At 64.0% G+C, this 15273-nt stretch overlaps 1 protein-coding gene across 6 annotated transcripts in view; it reads right to left on the reverse strand.

Moving 5' to 3' along the window:
* Window positions 1-388: 388 nt before the first annotated feature.
* Window positions 389-15273, reverse strand: part of BRF1 (BRF1 RNA polymerase III transcription initiation factor subunit) — an 83564-nt gene continuing 68679 nt past the window's right edge. For 3 of the 6 annotated variants that reach the window (XM_057544639.1, XM_057544642.1, XM_057544638.1), the window contains 9 exons: window positions 13989-14028; window positions 13566-13658; window positions 12797-12985; window positions 8844-9113; window positions 7194-7255; window positions 6550-6631; window positions 6390-6445; window positions 5784-6040; window positions 2928-3424 (listed from right to left, as the gene is read on the reverse strand). In XM_057544639.1, coding sequence (XP_057400622.1) covers window positions 3151-3424; window positions 5784-6040; window positions 6390-6445; window positions 6550-6631; window positions 7194-7255; window positions 8844-9113; window positions 12797-12985; window positions 13566-13658; window positions 13989-14028 — 1323 coding nt within the window. In that variant the 3' untranslated portion in view covers window positions 2928-3150. Of the gene's footprint in view, window positions 1529-1949; window positions 2122-2634; window positions 2687-2927; window positions 3425-5783; window positions 6041-6389; window positions 6446-6549; window positions 6632-7193; window positions 7256-8843; window positions 9114-12796; window positions 12986-13565; window positions 13659-13988; window positions 14029-15273 lie in introns of those variants that run through there. The other 3 variants (XM_057544643.1, XM_057544641.1, XM_057544640.1) reach the window with 2 other exon arrangements.

Here is a 15273-nt window from a genome sequence, read left to right on the forward strand (position 1 = left end):
GCCCCGCACAGGCACAGCCAGCGCGCACCCCTCCGCCCTCCCCAGCAGCCAGCTCAGCCCCGCTGGGAGGTTCTCCGAGCACCCCCCTCCCCGGTCGCCTCTGGGCCGGCCCACCACCTGCTCCCTGCGCAGTGCAATGAGCCCCCAGCCCATGAGGCTCCTCTAGGAGCCCCTGAGCCAAGCAAGTTCTCCTAGCCCCAAGAGGGGCCCAGGGCCAGGACGGCCCACAGCCGGGAAGAGTGGCACGGGGACTTCCGGTGAGGGTGGACATGTCACTGATGGTTCCCCATCAGTCAAGGCCAGGAGCATGGAGCTTGGAGGACAGGTACCCCTGCCTCAGCCGCACTCCTCCAGGGAGCAGACAGGGAATTGTAGACCACAGACTCAGTGGCTTTCTGCTTAAGGAACGATCTTTCTGTTTCACCAAGCCAACCCTCCACTCCGGCCTTCCAGGGGCCCTGGAGTCCAGGCTGGCTGCACGGTACAGGCCGAGGGGCACAGCCAACGGCCTCAAAACCCACCCCCTGCAATCTCTGGCGCACTCCGGGAGGGTGCACTCCGGGAGGGGTCTGCCCACCCCAGGGGCGGGGGGGCTGGGCCCTGGGTGGGGCAGAAGCATCTGCCCTCCCCCCGAGGACACCTCCCGGGCAGCGGTGCCCAAGTCAGACCGAGAGTGGTCTCTGGGCCTTTCAATGAGGAGGCCTGGCCCGGGGGGTGCTGGGTGGCAGGAACCATCCGGAGCAGGGCTGCCAAGCTCGAGGCCCCTCTGCCGGCCACGCCTCTGTGGACGGTGAGCCCGATCGCAGCTCAGGCACGAAGCACCTGTAGCTCTCTCACCCAGGCCGGCCGCGCAGGCTACCCGGCTGGCTGTGCACATGTCTGCTGAGGGGCGCCGGCTGGCCAAGCGGCCTCTGGGCTCTTGGGTGCAGGTCTGTGGGGTCCCCAGGGCCCAGGCAGTGGCAGGGAGGCGCGAGGGCCTGGCTGGGGACTTCGGCTGGAGATACACGATCAATTCTGGACCAGCAGGACACAAAGTGCTTCTCAGACGTGGCAAGGAGGTGAAGGGAGCGGGGAACCCAGCTCCACACAGGCAGAGGAGGGTCCTGGAGCCCGCCCAGCCCTCCACGCACCTGGACAAGCGGCCGGGGCTCCCTGTGCCTTAGTTTCCTTCCGTGGGACGTGACACTGCCGCCTGCAAGGGCTCTTGGGTCGTGAGACCCACCTCTGACCAGATGCAGAAGCTGGTCCGGCTCCCCTTGCTGGGCAGAAACACTCCTTACGTCGCTCAAAACATGGTCGCAACAAACAGCAAGTGCCACAGAGGCCATGTGTGGCTGTGGGTGAGGGCGGCGGGGCAGGCGGGCCGGCACCCATCTTGTCACCAAGTCTCGGCGCTCACGCCTGTGGGCTGGCCCCAGAGGCCCCATCTGACCCCTCAGGAGATGCCGGGTGGTCCACCAGCAGGACACTGCCGGCAGCAAGGTCACGCCTCAGTAGCCATCGTCATCGTCACCGTCACAGCCGTAATCTGCAAAGCACAAAAGAGTCACGGACACTGAGGGGGCGCTGCGTGGTCAAGCACGCTGCACCCGCCACCGCCCACCCCGTGAGCGGCGCCCCAGGCCAGGCTGCACGGGCCCCACCACCACTGACGGGGACCGCCGCGTCAGTCCCTTCATCTCTGCAGGTCCCGGGGGCAAGCGCCCGTGTGAGCAGTGCGGGGGTGGGAACCTTTCTCCTGCTGGACGGGCAGCCCAGAGCCCCCAGTCTGCACAGCAAGCGGGTCCCGGCCAGCTCCTTCTAGCAGCCCTGGCCTCAAAGCCAATACGGCCAATCGTAAGACGCCAGTTCAGATTCCCTTCCAAGGTGCAGTCAGGGGTTTGTGCCCCTTTCCCCGGAAGCCCCCGCCCCGCCCCACCCGCTTGCGGAGCTGCCGCCCATCATCTCACCGTCGCCGCCCATCATCTGCAGGGCGCTGACACAGGGCTCCCCGTCCTCCTCATCGGGCTCCTCCTCGTCCGCGTCCTCCTCTGGGTGGTACGACACAGGCCCGCTCTCCACCACGACCGCCGTGGGCCTGGCGGGCTCGGCGCCCAGGGAGGGGGCGCTCGGGAACAAGGCCTGCCGGCGAGGGGGTGAGCTGGGGACAGAGCGTGGCTCCCAGGCCACCGCAGGGGAGTGCTCTCTGGGGCGGGGGGATACTCCCCACCCTTCAAGAGTGGTCAGCGAGGACACCCCGATCCCCCGAGCCTGCCCCTGCAGCTGCCCTGGGACCCCTCAGGGGCCCTGCCTCCCTGCTTCTCCCTTCTGTTTCCTAGGCCAGACCAGGACCCCAACAATAAGAAGGGAAGACCCCTGAACCCCAAGACAAGGGAAGAGGGAAGGCCGCTGACTGCGCTGGACCCTGGGACCTGGGCCTGGCTTCCCACACGGAGGGTCGCGATGGCTGTGGGCTGGCACACACTGGTGGGCTCAGGCTTTCAGGCCCCGGGCCGCCCCTGGGCCTCCCTCTGGCTGGGCTGGGCTGGGCTGGGCTGCTGGCACTCCCTCGCTGACAGGCGCTCACGGACACGGTGCCGGGCGTCTGCTGCTTCCCAAGGATCCCTGTCCCCCGGCTATGTCCACACAACGCACCTCTCCCACGGCCACCTTCTTAGCTGGCTGCGTCGACACCATCGGCCTCAACCTGGAAGACAGCACAGCACGGTGGCCTCAGCCCAGGCTGCACCATCGGCCACGAGGACCCGGGCCCCGCTGGAAGGCCCGTTCTCCGACGGCGGCATCTGGCCAGACGTAAAGGACGCGGCGCGGAGGCTCCCGTGGTACCACCCTGACTGGGTCTTGTCCGCCCGGCGGCTGCGCCTGGGCCCTGAGCGCCGCCCTGTCACCTCCTCCACCCAGGCCCCGCCCCCGCCCCCGCCCTGTCCTTCCCCCCACCCCACCGGCTGGGCAGGGGGCTGGGCCTCTTCACGTCTACCCCACAGACATGGCGCAGGCGAGATTCTTCCCCCGGGGCCTGGGTGAGCACTGCACCCACAGGCAGGGCCGGGCCAGGGTGCTGGGGATGGGGGCGCAGGGAGCCAGAAGCAGCCGGAGGTCTGGATTTTTGTATGAAAGCTCCTTTTTAAATGTTGGCAGCAAATTCAAATTTCATTGAAGCCACTCTGCAGGGCGACAGAAGGTCCCTCTGGACAGAACCCCCATGTATTGATCAATACTTGATGAAGGATAAAAACTGGAATCACACTGCCCTGCCACCAGGCACTCCAGGCCCCCCAGGTCAGCTGTTTTCTGAAGCGGTCCTGGGCTATCTGCCCCCTGCCACCCCCCATACTTCCAGGAGAGCATGTGGAGGCCGTGGGCAGCAGCTGCTGTGGGAGACCCGTTCAGTCCTTCCACTGGTCCCTCCTGAGTTTCCCTGTTGCTGGAAGAGGAGGAGGGCGAGAGGCACGTTCTAAGACCCAAGCCCGCCCCTCCCTTCCCCTCCCCTCCCTTCCCCTCCCCTCCCCTCCCCTCCCGGCCTGAGAGCCTTGGTTGCCCGCTCCACGCCACCAGGCCCAAGGCACCGGGCACCCACTTCTGCTAACAGCACCCCTTCCAGTGGGCTTGTTCTTCCTCCCTCGGACCCTCCAAACACAAAACGCAAGGCGCTTTCTACACAAAACCACTGCAAGGGGCTGGGGGCGCACACCAAGGCTCCCCGGATGCTGCTGACCTGCCCAAGGGCGACGGCGGGACTCCCGCGGGAGATGAGGCAGGTCCTCCTCCCAGCCCTGGCCGCGGGAGCCATCCAGACCCAGGGACCCCCCGCCAGACCTGTGCAGGGTGGCCAGGGCAGGGGCAGAGCCCACACTGCCGTCGCTTCCCTCCAGGGCATGGCGTGAAGGAAGATGTGCGGGGGCAGGGAGGGGCGCAGGTGATCGAGCTGCACGCACGCGGCCCCAGCCCCGCACAGTCCGCTGCCCCGGGCCTCCCGGCTATCTGGCCCAGCCCTGCTGTGGCGTGCCAATGACCGCTGGGCACACGGGGGGCGGGCCCCGTAACAGCCTCCGACAGCGGACACCTGACGGCGGGGGTCTGGCCCGTCAGGCCGGGTCTGGGCAGCCCGCCCCGCGAGGGCCTCGGCAGCAGTGGCCCCGGGGTCTCACAGGAAGCCCTCGCTCTACACGGTCCAGGGCTGCAGCCTGGAGGGGACGAGGCGGCGGCTCACGCAAGGCTGTGCCCAAGCTCGGAGGAAGCCCCTCCCACACGGACGGCTCTCCGGGTCCCCACCTGTCACCTGGGGAGGCGTGAGCTTGGAGGCACAGCCGCGACAACCCGAGGCCCGGCAGAGAAGTCCAGAGTCCCCAGAACCCAGGAGGCGGGAGCCGGTGGCGCGCTCCCTACCGACTGAGGCCAGCCCGGCCGGGGAGCCCGCGTCAGCGGACGGGTGAGAACGGCTCCTGACGTGAGGGCCGGCAGGAGGCGGGTCTGGGTCTCGGGCCCTCCTCTCGAAGCGCGCCCGGCAGCCGGTGACTGGCGGGGCCTCTCGGGGGTCTGCGGGCACCTGGGCACACGCTCCTCCCCTCCGCCCGCGGCCCCGCCCAGCCGGTGGCCTGGAGGGCCCATGGCTGCCCCACAGGGCCGCTGCCCCACCGCTTCTGCAAATGCACCGCGGGCGCCAGCCGCCAAAATGCTCACAGACGGACGGCGAACACCACGTCCACGAGGGCACAGCCGGACCGTGCGACGGGGCTCGGCCACAGCACTTTGCACTGACACACACAGGCTGAACCTGAGCTCTGGGAAAGCAGCCCCCGTCACCCCCGTGCACGGTGACGGGAGCAGGGGATGCCGAGCTCGGGGGTGAGGCGCCCCCTCGCCAAAGGACGAGGCTGCCTGCCACGACCCGGGAGCACAGGCAGCGACCACACCGTGTCCGGGCGGGGCGCTTCCCAGGCTCCAGGAGGGCGGCGGGCGGGCCTCCCGCAGTGCCCGCTCTTGTGCCTGTCATCAGAAGGGAGCACGGGGACACCCAACAGGACCAGGACCAGCTGTCCGGACACTGACAGGCTGTACTGGGCGCTTGGGGACTTGGGGGCGTGGGGTCTCGAGGAACAAGGGAGCGGGGTCACCAAATTACAGAAGAAGTGTCGCAAAAACTGCGAAAAATGATTACTCCCACTTTAGAGAACAGAAATGCAAATCAGAACATCTTTAACTTCTCAGATGAGTCAGGACGAGAAAACGGTAGCGCCAGCGAAGAGGGGGTCAGGTGGTGGGAGTGCAGCCCCAGAGGGCCCTCCCCTCTGGAATCCCCCCGCGAGCACAGCCGGGGGCCAGGCTGCGGGCACACCGACCAGCCTCGGCCGCGGCAGGGGCTCTCGGCCTGGGGCGGGGGGCACTGCAAAGCTGCCTGGACCTGGCCCCACCAGCCGCCATCAGGAGGGCCCTGTGGTCGCGCTGGTGTCTTCCCCACCCTATTCCACTTGCCCCATCAGTGGTTTGCTCTCCCTCGGCGGAGAGAGCAGGGGGATGGGGGACGGGCAGGCAGTGCGCAGAGCATGGCGGGGGGCCCTCCCGGGAGAACGGACCCCTGGGGTGGAGAATGGGCCCGGCCCACAAGTCTCTTCAAACAGAACAGACCCGATGCTGCAGGACCCCTTCCAGGGCTGAAGCCCTGCTCAGCTCCTGGCCAGGGCAGCGGGGGCCACGCTGGACACCGACACTGGTTCCCAGCACACAGGTGGGGAACGCCCCGCAGCCCTGCGCCTGCCCGACACCCAGCCCGCCTGGCACGGTACCTTTTCCCCACGCTGGCCACGGGATCAGCCCCGCTCCTGCTGGCTGGCGTTTTCCGCCGAGACAGCTTCCTGGCTCCAGCCCTCTCCTGAGGCCGGGCGTCCTCCTTGTGTGGGCCGCCCCCGCCCTTGCTGTCGAGGTCCCGGAGAACGCTGTAGTTGATCTTGCTGGAGATCTTCTTCTGCTCCAGCATCTTCTCGATGGCCTCCCCGGCCGTGCTAGCCTGGATCGGCTCCCGTCGCTTGCAAGACTTCTTGGGCTTGATGGAAACACAACATTACGCTTCCTGTAGGTCTTGGTCCTATGAACCTGCCAGGTGCCACTCAGGACGTGGGAGCGGGGCTCAAGCAATCAGGGTCGGCTGGGGAGTCTTACTCTCCCTGGAGAGTGGGGCACAGGGCAGTCCAGTGCTGGAGGAGCCACTGGGCAGCTGCGATCTGCCCACAGCCCACCGTGCAGAGCCCCGGCCGGGCTGGGCCCCAAGCGGGCTTCCCCAGGTCACAGGGCGGGGGCGGGGGCTGGCCGGGCATCTGCCAGTGGGAGGCCAGCACAGCGCAGGGTGGGCGGCCGGGAGCTCTCAGGTCCCTGAGGAAGAGGCGGCGCCCTACCTTGTGCTCCTTGTAGATGCCGAGCTCCCTCTCCTTCGCGATTCTCGCTTCTTTCTCTGAAAGGTCAAGGAGCAGGGTCAGCAAGGCTGGCGCCCCGGGGCACCTGGGCGGGTGAGGGTCCGCGAGGCCCGCGTTCCAGGGCGCCTGGGCGGGCACTCACCCCTCTGCTCCCGCAGGTACTCGGCATTCTCCCGCATCCACAGCTCGGCCTTCACGCGGGCTTCGGCCTCGTTCAGGATGTACTGGGGCAGAGCGCAGCGTCACCATCAGAGGGCACGCCCAGAGCTCAGCTCTGCCAACGTGCGCCCCTTCATACACGCGGGTCAGGAAGCAGGCCTCCGACCCAAGAGGGAACGTGTGTGGGGAGCCGGCTAACACCCTGGCGTCCGCCAGCCTTTCCAGGCCGGCCTGAGGGCCGCATCCATGAACCAACCCCGCAGCAAACGCCCCCCCCCACTCCTGGCAGTTTGTCCCCTGGGGCACGGGAGCCAGGCCAGCCAGAGCGCAGGGACGTGGGTCCCGGAGAAGGAACTGAGGTGAGGGCTCAAGACGCCAACTTAAGAACACGCAGGTGGCCTCAGGCACAAGGTGATTGGTGACAAATCAGGGGAAAGGCTTCCCGCTTGCCAGAGAACAAGCATTGCTGGACAAACTGCTAAGAGCCCGTCCGGACGACGGCAGGCCCAGGGGGATATGGAGCTGTGCCCCCAGCCCACAGGAGCTTCCCAATGGGGCGCAGCCTGGCACTCCACGGACCCCAACCAGCACCCCCCGGGAAGGCCACTGAGAGCTCACGGCGCTTACTCTGTCGATCTCGAGGTCATCGATACCGCTGAGGTCTAGCTCACCGTCCCCGGAAGCATCTTCTAGAGGGAAGCATAGCCTGGCATTTAGGGTCAACGTCCAGTTAAACGAGCGCATACATCACCTGGGCCATCTCAGGACTCGGGGGTGCGGCCAAGGGCTTCTAGCAGCCGCTTCCTCCCGGCCGCCAGCCGGTCCCGGCCCCATACCTGCGAGTGCAGGGCACAGGGGGCAAGGCTTACATCCCAGCGCCGAGTGGAAGCAGCAGGATGCTAACTTGGAAGACCTCCCAGACCTCACGCTCTCCTGTACAGAAAGCTTTTCAGATCAACAGGCCCAGGAGAGGGGGCCTCGGGGAGCCTTCCGTGACCATGCTCAGGACACCCCCAAAACCTGTCGGCCACCACCCTCCTGCCCCAGCTGGTCAACAGCACAACCTGCACGGCCCAGAAACCGGGGCTGGCCCTCCTGTGGGCCGCCCCTCCTGTGGGCCGCCCCTCCTGTGGGCCGCCGCTCGTCATCCAACGGTTCTCTGCCCTGTCCTGTTGGTTCCAGCCCGACGGGAACCGGTAATGCCCTCCTGCCAGCAGGCTGTCGGGGATGCTCTCCTGTCACGTTGCCGCTCCGCGGCGGAGGCTGGGCGCTCAGACACACCCTCACGCTCCTCTGCGGTCAGCCTCGCTCCCCTTGCTCTCTCAGCTCCAGCCAGCTTGGCCTCTTTCTGTCCAGGTCGCAGTGCCCCCAGCTGCCTCAGGGCCTTTGCACATGCCCTCTGCTCAGTGAGCTGTGGGACCTGCTCCGGGTTCCACTCATACGGCAGCCCCTTTGGGGTACAGCCCACCTGTACCTAACTGATGGGCTGGGTCTGTGTCACATCGCTCTCCCCTCCAGACCACCAACGCCACCACAGTTAGGCGCACGACCGCCCATCACCACACCCAGCCACAGGGCACGGGAGGAACATCTGAGCAGCGTCCCTCTCACAGAGGCTGCTTGCACACAGAGGCCAAGCCCTTGGCGCCCACAGGAGAGGAGGCAGGGCCCACCTTACGGTGAAACTGCGACAAGACCAAACCCGCCGCCCTCCTGGAGCTGCCTGTGCGCCAGGCCCCCCCGAGGGAGGAGCAGCTGGGCCCCTGCGCAGGCGCCCCGGCACTGCAGGCACTGGAGCCCAGCAAGTGACATCCGTCCGACCAGTGGAGATGCCGCCTTTGGCCGACACTTTCCCACCAGGTTAGATGCAGAGGCGCGGGCAGGGGGTGCCAGTCTGTCCCTGTGGCCCCTCTGTAGCATGTGGCCTCTGCACTGAGGCCTCCCGAGTTGCACAGGGGCAGGAAGGAGCCTCCAGCCACAGCCCGACCAAACCGAGGGCTCTGGTCAGCGGAGGAGGGTCCCGGAGATGCTGACAAGCCCTGCGGCATTCGGGCGCCAGCACAGCTGGGGTCACTGATTGCTCACACAGCCTGCAGCGGAGCTGGCAGGGCCCCTCCCAAGCCCACCCTTCTCGGAGGCCCCTCAGAAGCAGCACCTCCAACTCCCACAGGCGGCGGGGGGGACGACCCAGGCCTGGAAACCCCAGCCCACCTGCCCGGAGGAGCCCCCCGCCGTCTCTCCACCACCCCCCTGCTCCCCCAGCCCCTGGGCGCTCACTGGGGTCCCGGCTCTGCGAGGAGATGCACTCTCGGATGGAGTCCGAGATGCCCAGACTGGCCGCGGTGGGCAGAGGGCCGAGCAGGGACTCCAGGGCGGGGGGCCTGCCGCCTCCCTCAGGGCCTCCTGCCGCCTCCGAGCTGCCAGGAATGCCGCCCCCAAGGAGCTCCTGGTAGAAGTCCTTGTTCAGGTGGCTGGCCGCGGCCTCCAGCTCTTCATCCTCGGCGTCCTCCTCACCAAACAAGCTGGACGTGGTGTCCTCAACGGAGCCTAGGGACACAATTTCACGCACCACCTGTTACCCCGGCCGGAAGCCAGAGAGCCCGCTTGGTGAAGAGGAGCGTTTCCGCCCAGCTGCAAAAGGCACTTATTCCAAACGATGTGCCTTGTCCCCAGGGCGCCCAACACCCGCGGCGAACGGGCCTCAGCCCACACCTCGCACGTGATGCAAAGACTAACTCGAAATGGATCAGATGTGAACCTAACAGCTAAAACCGTAAACATTTCAGAGAAACAATGGGAAGACAGGCGACTGTGAATTAAACCGGAACTTCTTATACATGACGCTGAAAGCAGAATCAATAACGCACTGATAAGTCGGATTGCATCAAAATTGAGAACTCTACCTTCGAAAGACACTGTTAAGACAAAAAAACAAGCTGCAGACTTACCTGCAAGTCACACATCTGACAAAGCGCTTGTCTCTAGAACGTGCAAACAACTCTGAAAACACACAACCCAATAAAAAATGGGCGAAAGGTTTGACCAGAGACTCCAGCAGTGGCGACGTGGGTGATAAACAGGCACGCGTCATGCTGTCACGACGGACCTGCAAGCCTGCATGCCCCGCCCCCTCGCACAGCCACACCAGTGCGAGGGGCACGGAGGGATGGACGCCACACTCCCGGTGCCACCACATTGGAAAACAGTCAGATGCTTTCTTAAAGACTTAAACACGTCTCCCCCTGACCCAGCGATTCCACTCCTCAGCATTTACCCAAGGGAAAAGGAAATAAAGACAGTTACATGATGGACTTCCCCAGTGGCACAGTGGTTAAGAATCCGCCTGCCAATGCAGGGGACACAGGTTCAAGCCCTGGTCCGGGAAGATCCCACATGCTGCGGAGCAACGAAGCCCGTGGGCCACAACTACTGAGCCTGCGCTCTAGAGCCCGCGAGCCACAACTACTGAGCCCGCGCACCTAGAACCCATGCTCAGCAGCAAGAGAAGCCCATGCACCGCAACAAAGAGTAGCCCCCGCTCGCTGCAACTAGAGAAAGCCTGCGTGCAGCAACGAAGACGCAACGCACCCAAAAATAAATAAATAAATTAATTAATTAATTAAAAAAAGAAAGACAGTTACACGAATGTTCACAGCGGATTACGTGCAACGGTCCAAGACTGGAAATAATCCCGGGGTCCTTCCACCCCGGACTGGGTGCAGTCAGGCACCACTACTCCACAAAGAGGGCTGATCTAGCGACGGACGGCTCAGAACAACTACACCGAGTGAAAAAGCCAGAGGAGAAACAGGGTACACACTACACGATCCCACGTACGTAAACAACACGACTAATTTCCAGCAATAGGAGGCAGCTGCACAGCGGGGTGGGCACTCGCCGGGCCCTGGGCCTGGAATACACACCCCCGACCACGCGCACAGCTCCCTCACACCCTCTCGGCCCCTTGCTTGGAAGCCCACGCCATTACCATGTGTGTCACCGGACATCCCGCAGGAGGGCCAGCAGAGGGAGGACATCGGTCGGTCCGCTCTGTCCGCCATGGGGTCCCAGGGCCCAGTGCCCTGCACGCATGCGACACGTCCTCCGGAGGGAAGGACTCGTACCTGCGTCCGTGGCCCGCGTCCTCCTCCACCCCTCCTCCAGCCCAGCCTCCGTCCTCGCCGCAGAGGAGGGGACGCGGGAGCTGCGGCTTCCTCGCCGGGGCTGGGAGGCTCAGGGGCTAGTTCACGAGGAGGCAGTGGATCCGAGGAGCGACCCACGGCCAAGGCGGGCCGGGCCCGTCCCTTCATTCTTGACACAACGGATGAAACGTGGAAATGGTCCAGATAACCAAACGGCAGGGGCGTGGAAGAGGACACGTCCCCGACGGTCTCCCCAGAAGGGAAGCGTGTGAAAAGCTGGAACTGGAGCAGGAGACAAGCGGCCCCTCCACAGCGCCTGGTAAGCGTGACAGCGGCCGCTGACAGCCGGGCGGGGGCAGGAGAGCGAGCCCGTGTCCGCCCCACGGCTGGGCAGGTGCAAACAGGTGCTGCCCGAGAAACGGAGGACTGAAGAAACCACGTGAAGGAAACTACTGGGACAAAACCCAGACCTTCCCAAGGTCCAGAAAACACCAAGCAGAAAGGCACATAAGCAGACATAAAAGAGCTCGCTTCCACTGTTGAAAGAGAAAAAGCTCTCAGGCTGGATCAGAAAGCAGAGCTCAATTCTCTGCTGTCTAGAAGAGGAGGACACGGACGGATCAGGCGGGGCAGGCAGGGCAGAGGACCACCAGGCATGCCCCCAGGCCGTGGAGGGCGCCAGGCACCAAAAACAAGCCAGCCTCAGCTGGAACACGGCAGCCACCTCTGTCTGAAAGAGGACCTCAAAGCTGACGACGTGACCAGTGAGATGCCCCGACAGACACAGAGCCCAGCCCAGCTGGACGGGAGCAGAGGGGGCCTCCTCCCAAGCAGCACTGGCGTCTCCAACCAGCGGACCTGTGGCCACAAGAGTTGATGGCACAAGGGAGGGACAGCACCAGCAACACACTCGGTCACAACGCAGTAAATGTGGAGGTTAACAACAAAATCAGAAAACAAAAGCCCCCGCCCCAACTCTTAACTCCCTCACTTGACTCTTAGCACCAAAGACAAATATAATCTGAGACCATGAGCAGCGCAAAGCGTCTGATACCAGGACAGCGGATTGCAGCTCAAACGACACTCGGGCCCTGCCCTGCGTGAGTGTGTCACAGGAAACCAGCCAGGCAATGACCTCAGTTTAAAACAAGGAGAGAAGCTGCGAGGAGGACAGAGCAGAGGGAAGCGGAAATCAGCAACAGTGTACAGGAAGGCAGCAGGGTTCATAAATCAGTGCGAGAGCTGGTTGAACGGGAAATCAACAACCTAGCTAGATTAAAAAAACCCCAAAAAACACAGAAACAAACTATGCAGAATAAGAAAGGATAAAAATGAAAACAGCCAGAGAAACAATAAAGTCAAAAGTATCGTTAGATACAAGTTTGTTCAAATCTGTGCCTGGATGGGACGCCGTGGCAGCCTAAGAACAGAGAGGTTCACCGTCTGGCCACGCAAGGCCTTCCCAGAACCATGGGACACTGTGGAAATGATGGATCACATTCATTGACCCAAGAAAACCCTGTGTTCTCTCCGCAGACCCTGCAGACATCAGAAACACTCCCTGACGGCTGAGATTGGACGGCTCAGTGAAAACGGCGGTGGGTGTTTCCTTTACAGGACAACGTGGTATTTCAGCCCAAAGCCTGTACCGTGTGTCCCGGGCAGCACGGAGGCCTTGTGGGGAAGCCGGATGACATGCCCGTTGTCACAGCCAAGACTCAGCATGGTCTTTAAGGGTCAAGCAATGGACTAGGCAAGAGCAAGAAAGTAGGGGCCTAAAAATCGTGAAGGGCAGTAAAATACCACTATTTGTAGACGACCTAACTCACTAATTACCTGAATAATCCGATGATGAACTGAGAAGTACTCAAAGCAGTAACAGAATCCCTAACATACAAGAGCACAAAAGCACCACCTAGAAATCAGTATCTTCCACAAACACAGCAGTTGAAGACGCCACTTATGGCAGCAACAGAGAAGTCAGTGCAGCTGGGACCCAAAGCACCTGAGGCAAGGCCTCAGACTCAGAAGAAAACCCCCGGGAGGGAGACACCCCGCTCTCGCTCTCGGGGGGAGGACGGCGCCAACCTGCTCCAGGTGATGGACCGGGTGGAGAGCTGCGCTGGGGCGGGCGGCGGCCAGGATGACTCTGAAGATGGGACGAGGAAGTGAACGAGGGGCAGCTGCAAAGCCCCAGGGGAGAGGCGGTGAGCAGGTGCTCGCCTTCCAGACTGGACGACTGACGGAACCAACGCTTACGCAGCACCCGGCCCTGTCCTGTGAGCCAGAGAGGGGGTGGGAGGGCGCCGGCCGCGGACCCGCAGAGCGTGAGTGGAGGGGGCGCCCCGAACCAGCCGGGGTGTCCCCGGAGCACGGCAAGGGAGGCAACGTGGGAGAAATGAAAACCACACGTGCACAAAGAGATCTGTCCGAGGGGGCTCACGGCAGCTTCGCGAGGCCCCAAACTAGAAACGGGGTTGCGCACGAGCTGCGATGGGACGCGGGGAGAGGCGGCAGCGGGGAGGGCTGTGTGGGCCGCGGGCGCGGGCGCAGGGCGAGCTCTTTCCCACAGGCAGCGTCTGCCAGTGAGTGAGTAGCCTGAGGGCAGCGGGGGCAGGAGACTGGTCTGGAAGACTCGGCCGCCCCGGAGCTGCTGGGGACACAGGGTGGCTCGGGGTGTCCTGGGAGCAGCGGATGCCCAGCTCGGTGCGCGGAGGCCTGGGGCAGGGGTGGAGCCAAGAGGCAGGACGCACGGCCACGGTGGGGGCAGCAGGAGGGGCAGCGAAGCTCGGCGGCGGGGCAAGTGCCGGACACGGGTGAACTGAGCCAGCGGGTGAGGAGACGTGGCTGGACTCACCATCTTTTGTCAGGCTGGCAAGGGCCCCCTTTGCCTTTGGCCGGCTGTTTTCTAGTTCAATCTCAATTGCGTCCTGGTAGCTGGATATTTCACCTGAAGCAATAAATTAACAGCAAAAAGTAAGCACAGGGGACTTCCCTGGTGGTCCAGTGGCTAAGACTCTGCGCTCCCAGTGCAGGGGGCCTGGGTTCGATCCTTGGTCGGGGAACTAGATCCCACACGCGTGCCGCAACTAAGAGTGCACATGCCGCAACTAAGGAGCCCGTGAGCTGCAACTAAGGAGCCCGTGTACCGCAACGAAGACCCGGCGGAAACAAACTAACTAACTAACTAAATAAATAAAATGTTTTAAAAAAAAAAGCAAGCACACAATCCGTTCCTGTAAGGACCTGAAGCACCCGTACATTAAGATAGGCTGGTTACCTTCCACTTCCTCCAGCTGCTTTGACAGGACTTGTTCCAGCTGAAAAGGAAGAGGACGAATGCGTTCAGCGACAGGAGCGAGAGCAGTGCCTGCCAGCGCCCGGCGGCCTCTCGACCCCAGCGCAGGTCCCCAGAGACATGAGCACCAGGGCCCTCAGGGAGGCGGCCTGCCCCAGAAACTGTACGGGATGCACTGAGGGGGTCCCCAGCCTGACGAGAGGAACTCGGGCTTCAGGTCCCCAGAGACATGAGCACCAGGGCCCTCAGGGAGGCGGCCTGCCCCAGAAACTGTACGGGATGCACTGAGGGGGTCCCCAGCCTGACGAGAGGAACTCGGGCTTCAGGCCCCCAGAGACATGAGCACCAGGGCCCTCAGGGAGGCGGCCTGCCCCAGAAACTGTACGGGATGCACTGAGGGGGTCCCCAGCCTGACGAGAGGAACTCGGGCTTCAGGCCCCCAGAGACATGAGCACCAGGGCCCTCAGGGAGGCGGCCTGCCCCAGAAACTGTACGGGATGCACTGAGGGGGTCCCCAGCCTGACGAGAGGAACTCGGGCTTCAGGCCCCCAGAGACATGAGCACCAGGGCCCTCAGGGAGGCGGCCTGCCCCAGAAACTGTACGGGATGCACTGAGGGGGTCCCCAGCCTGACGAGAGGAACTCGGGCTTCAGGCCCCCAGAGACATGAGCACCAGGGCCCTCAGGGAGGCGGCCTGCCCCAGAAACTGTACGGGATGCACTGAGGGGGTCCCCAGCCTGACGAGAGGAACTCGGGCTTCAGGCCCCCAGAGACATGAGCACCAGGGCCCTCAGGGAGGCGGCCTGCCCCAGAAACTGTACGGGATGCACTGAGGGGGTCCCCAGCCTGACGAGAGGAACTCGGGCTTCAGGCCCCCAGAGACATGAGCACCAGGGCCCTCAGGGAGGCGGCCTGCCCCAGAAACTGTACGGGATGCACTGAGGGGGTCCCCAGCCTGACGAGAGGAACTCGGGCTTCAGGCCCCCCAGAGACATGAGCACCAGGGCCCTCAGGGAGGCGGCCTGCCCCAGAAACTGTACGGGATGCACTGAGGGGGTCCCCAGCCTGACGAGAGGAACTCGGGCTTCAGGCCCCCAGAGACATGAGCACCAGGGCCCTCAGGGAGGCGGCCTGCCCCAGAAACTGTACGGGATGCACTGAGGGGGTCCCCAGCCTGACGAGAGGAACTCGGGCTTCAGGCCCCCAGAGACATGAGCACCAGGGCCCTCAGGGAGGCGGCCTGCCCAGAAACTGTACGGGATGCACT

This window comes from Balaenoptera acutorostrata, chromosome 3, assembly GCF_949987535.1.
Source record: "Balaenoptera acutorostrata chromosome 3, mBalAcu1.1, whole genome shotgun sequence".
NCBI classification, from domain to species: Eukaryota; Metazoa; Chordata; class Mammalia; order Artiodactyla; family Balaenopteridae; genus Balaenoptera; species Balaenoptera acutorostrata.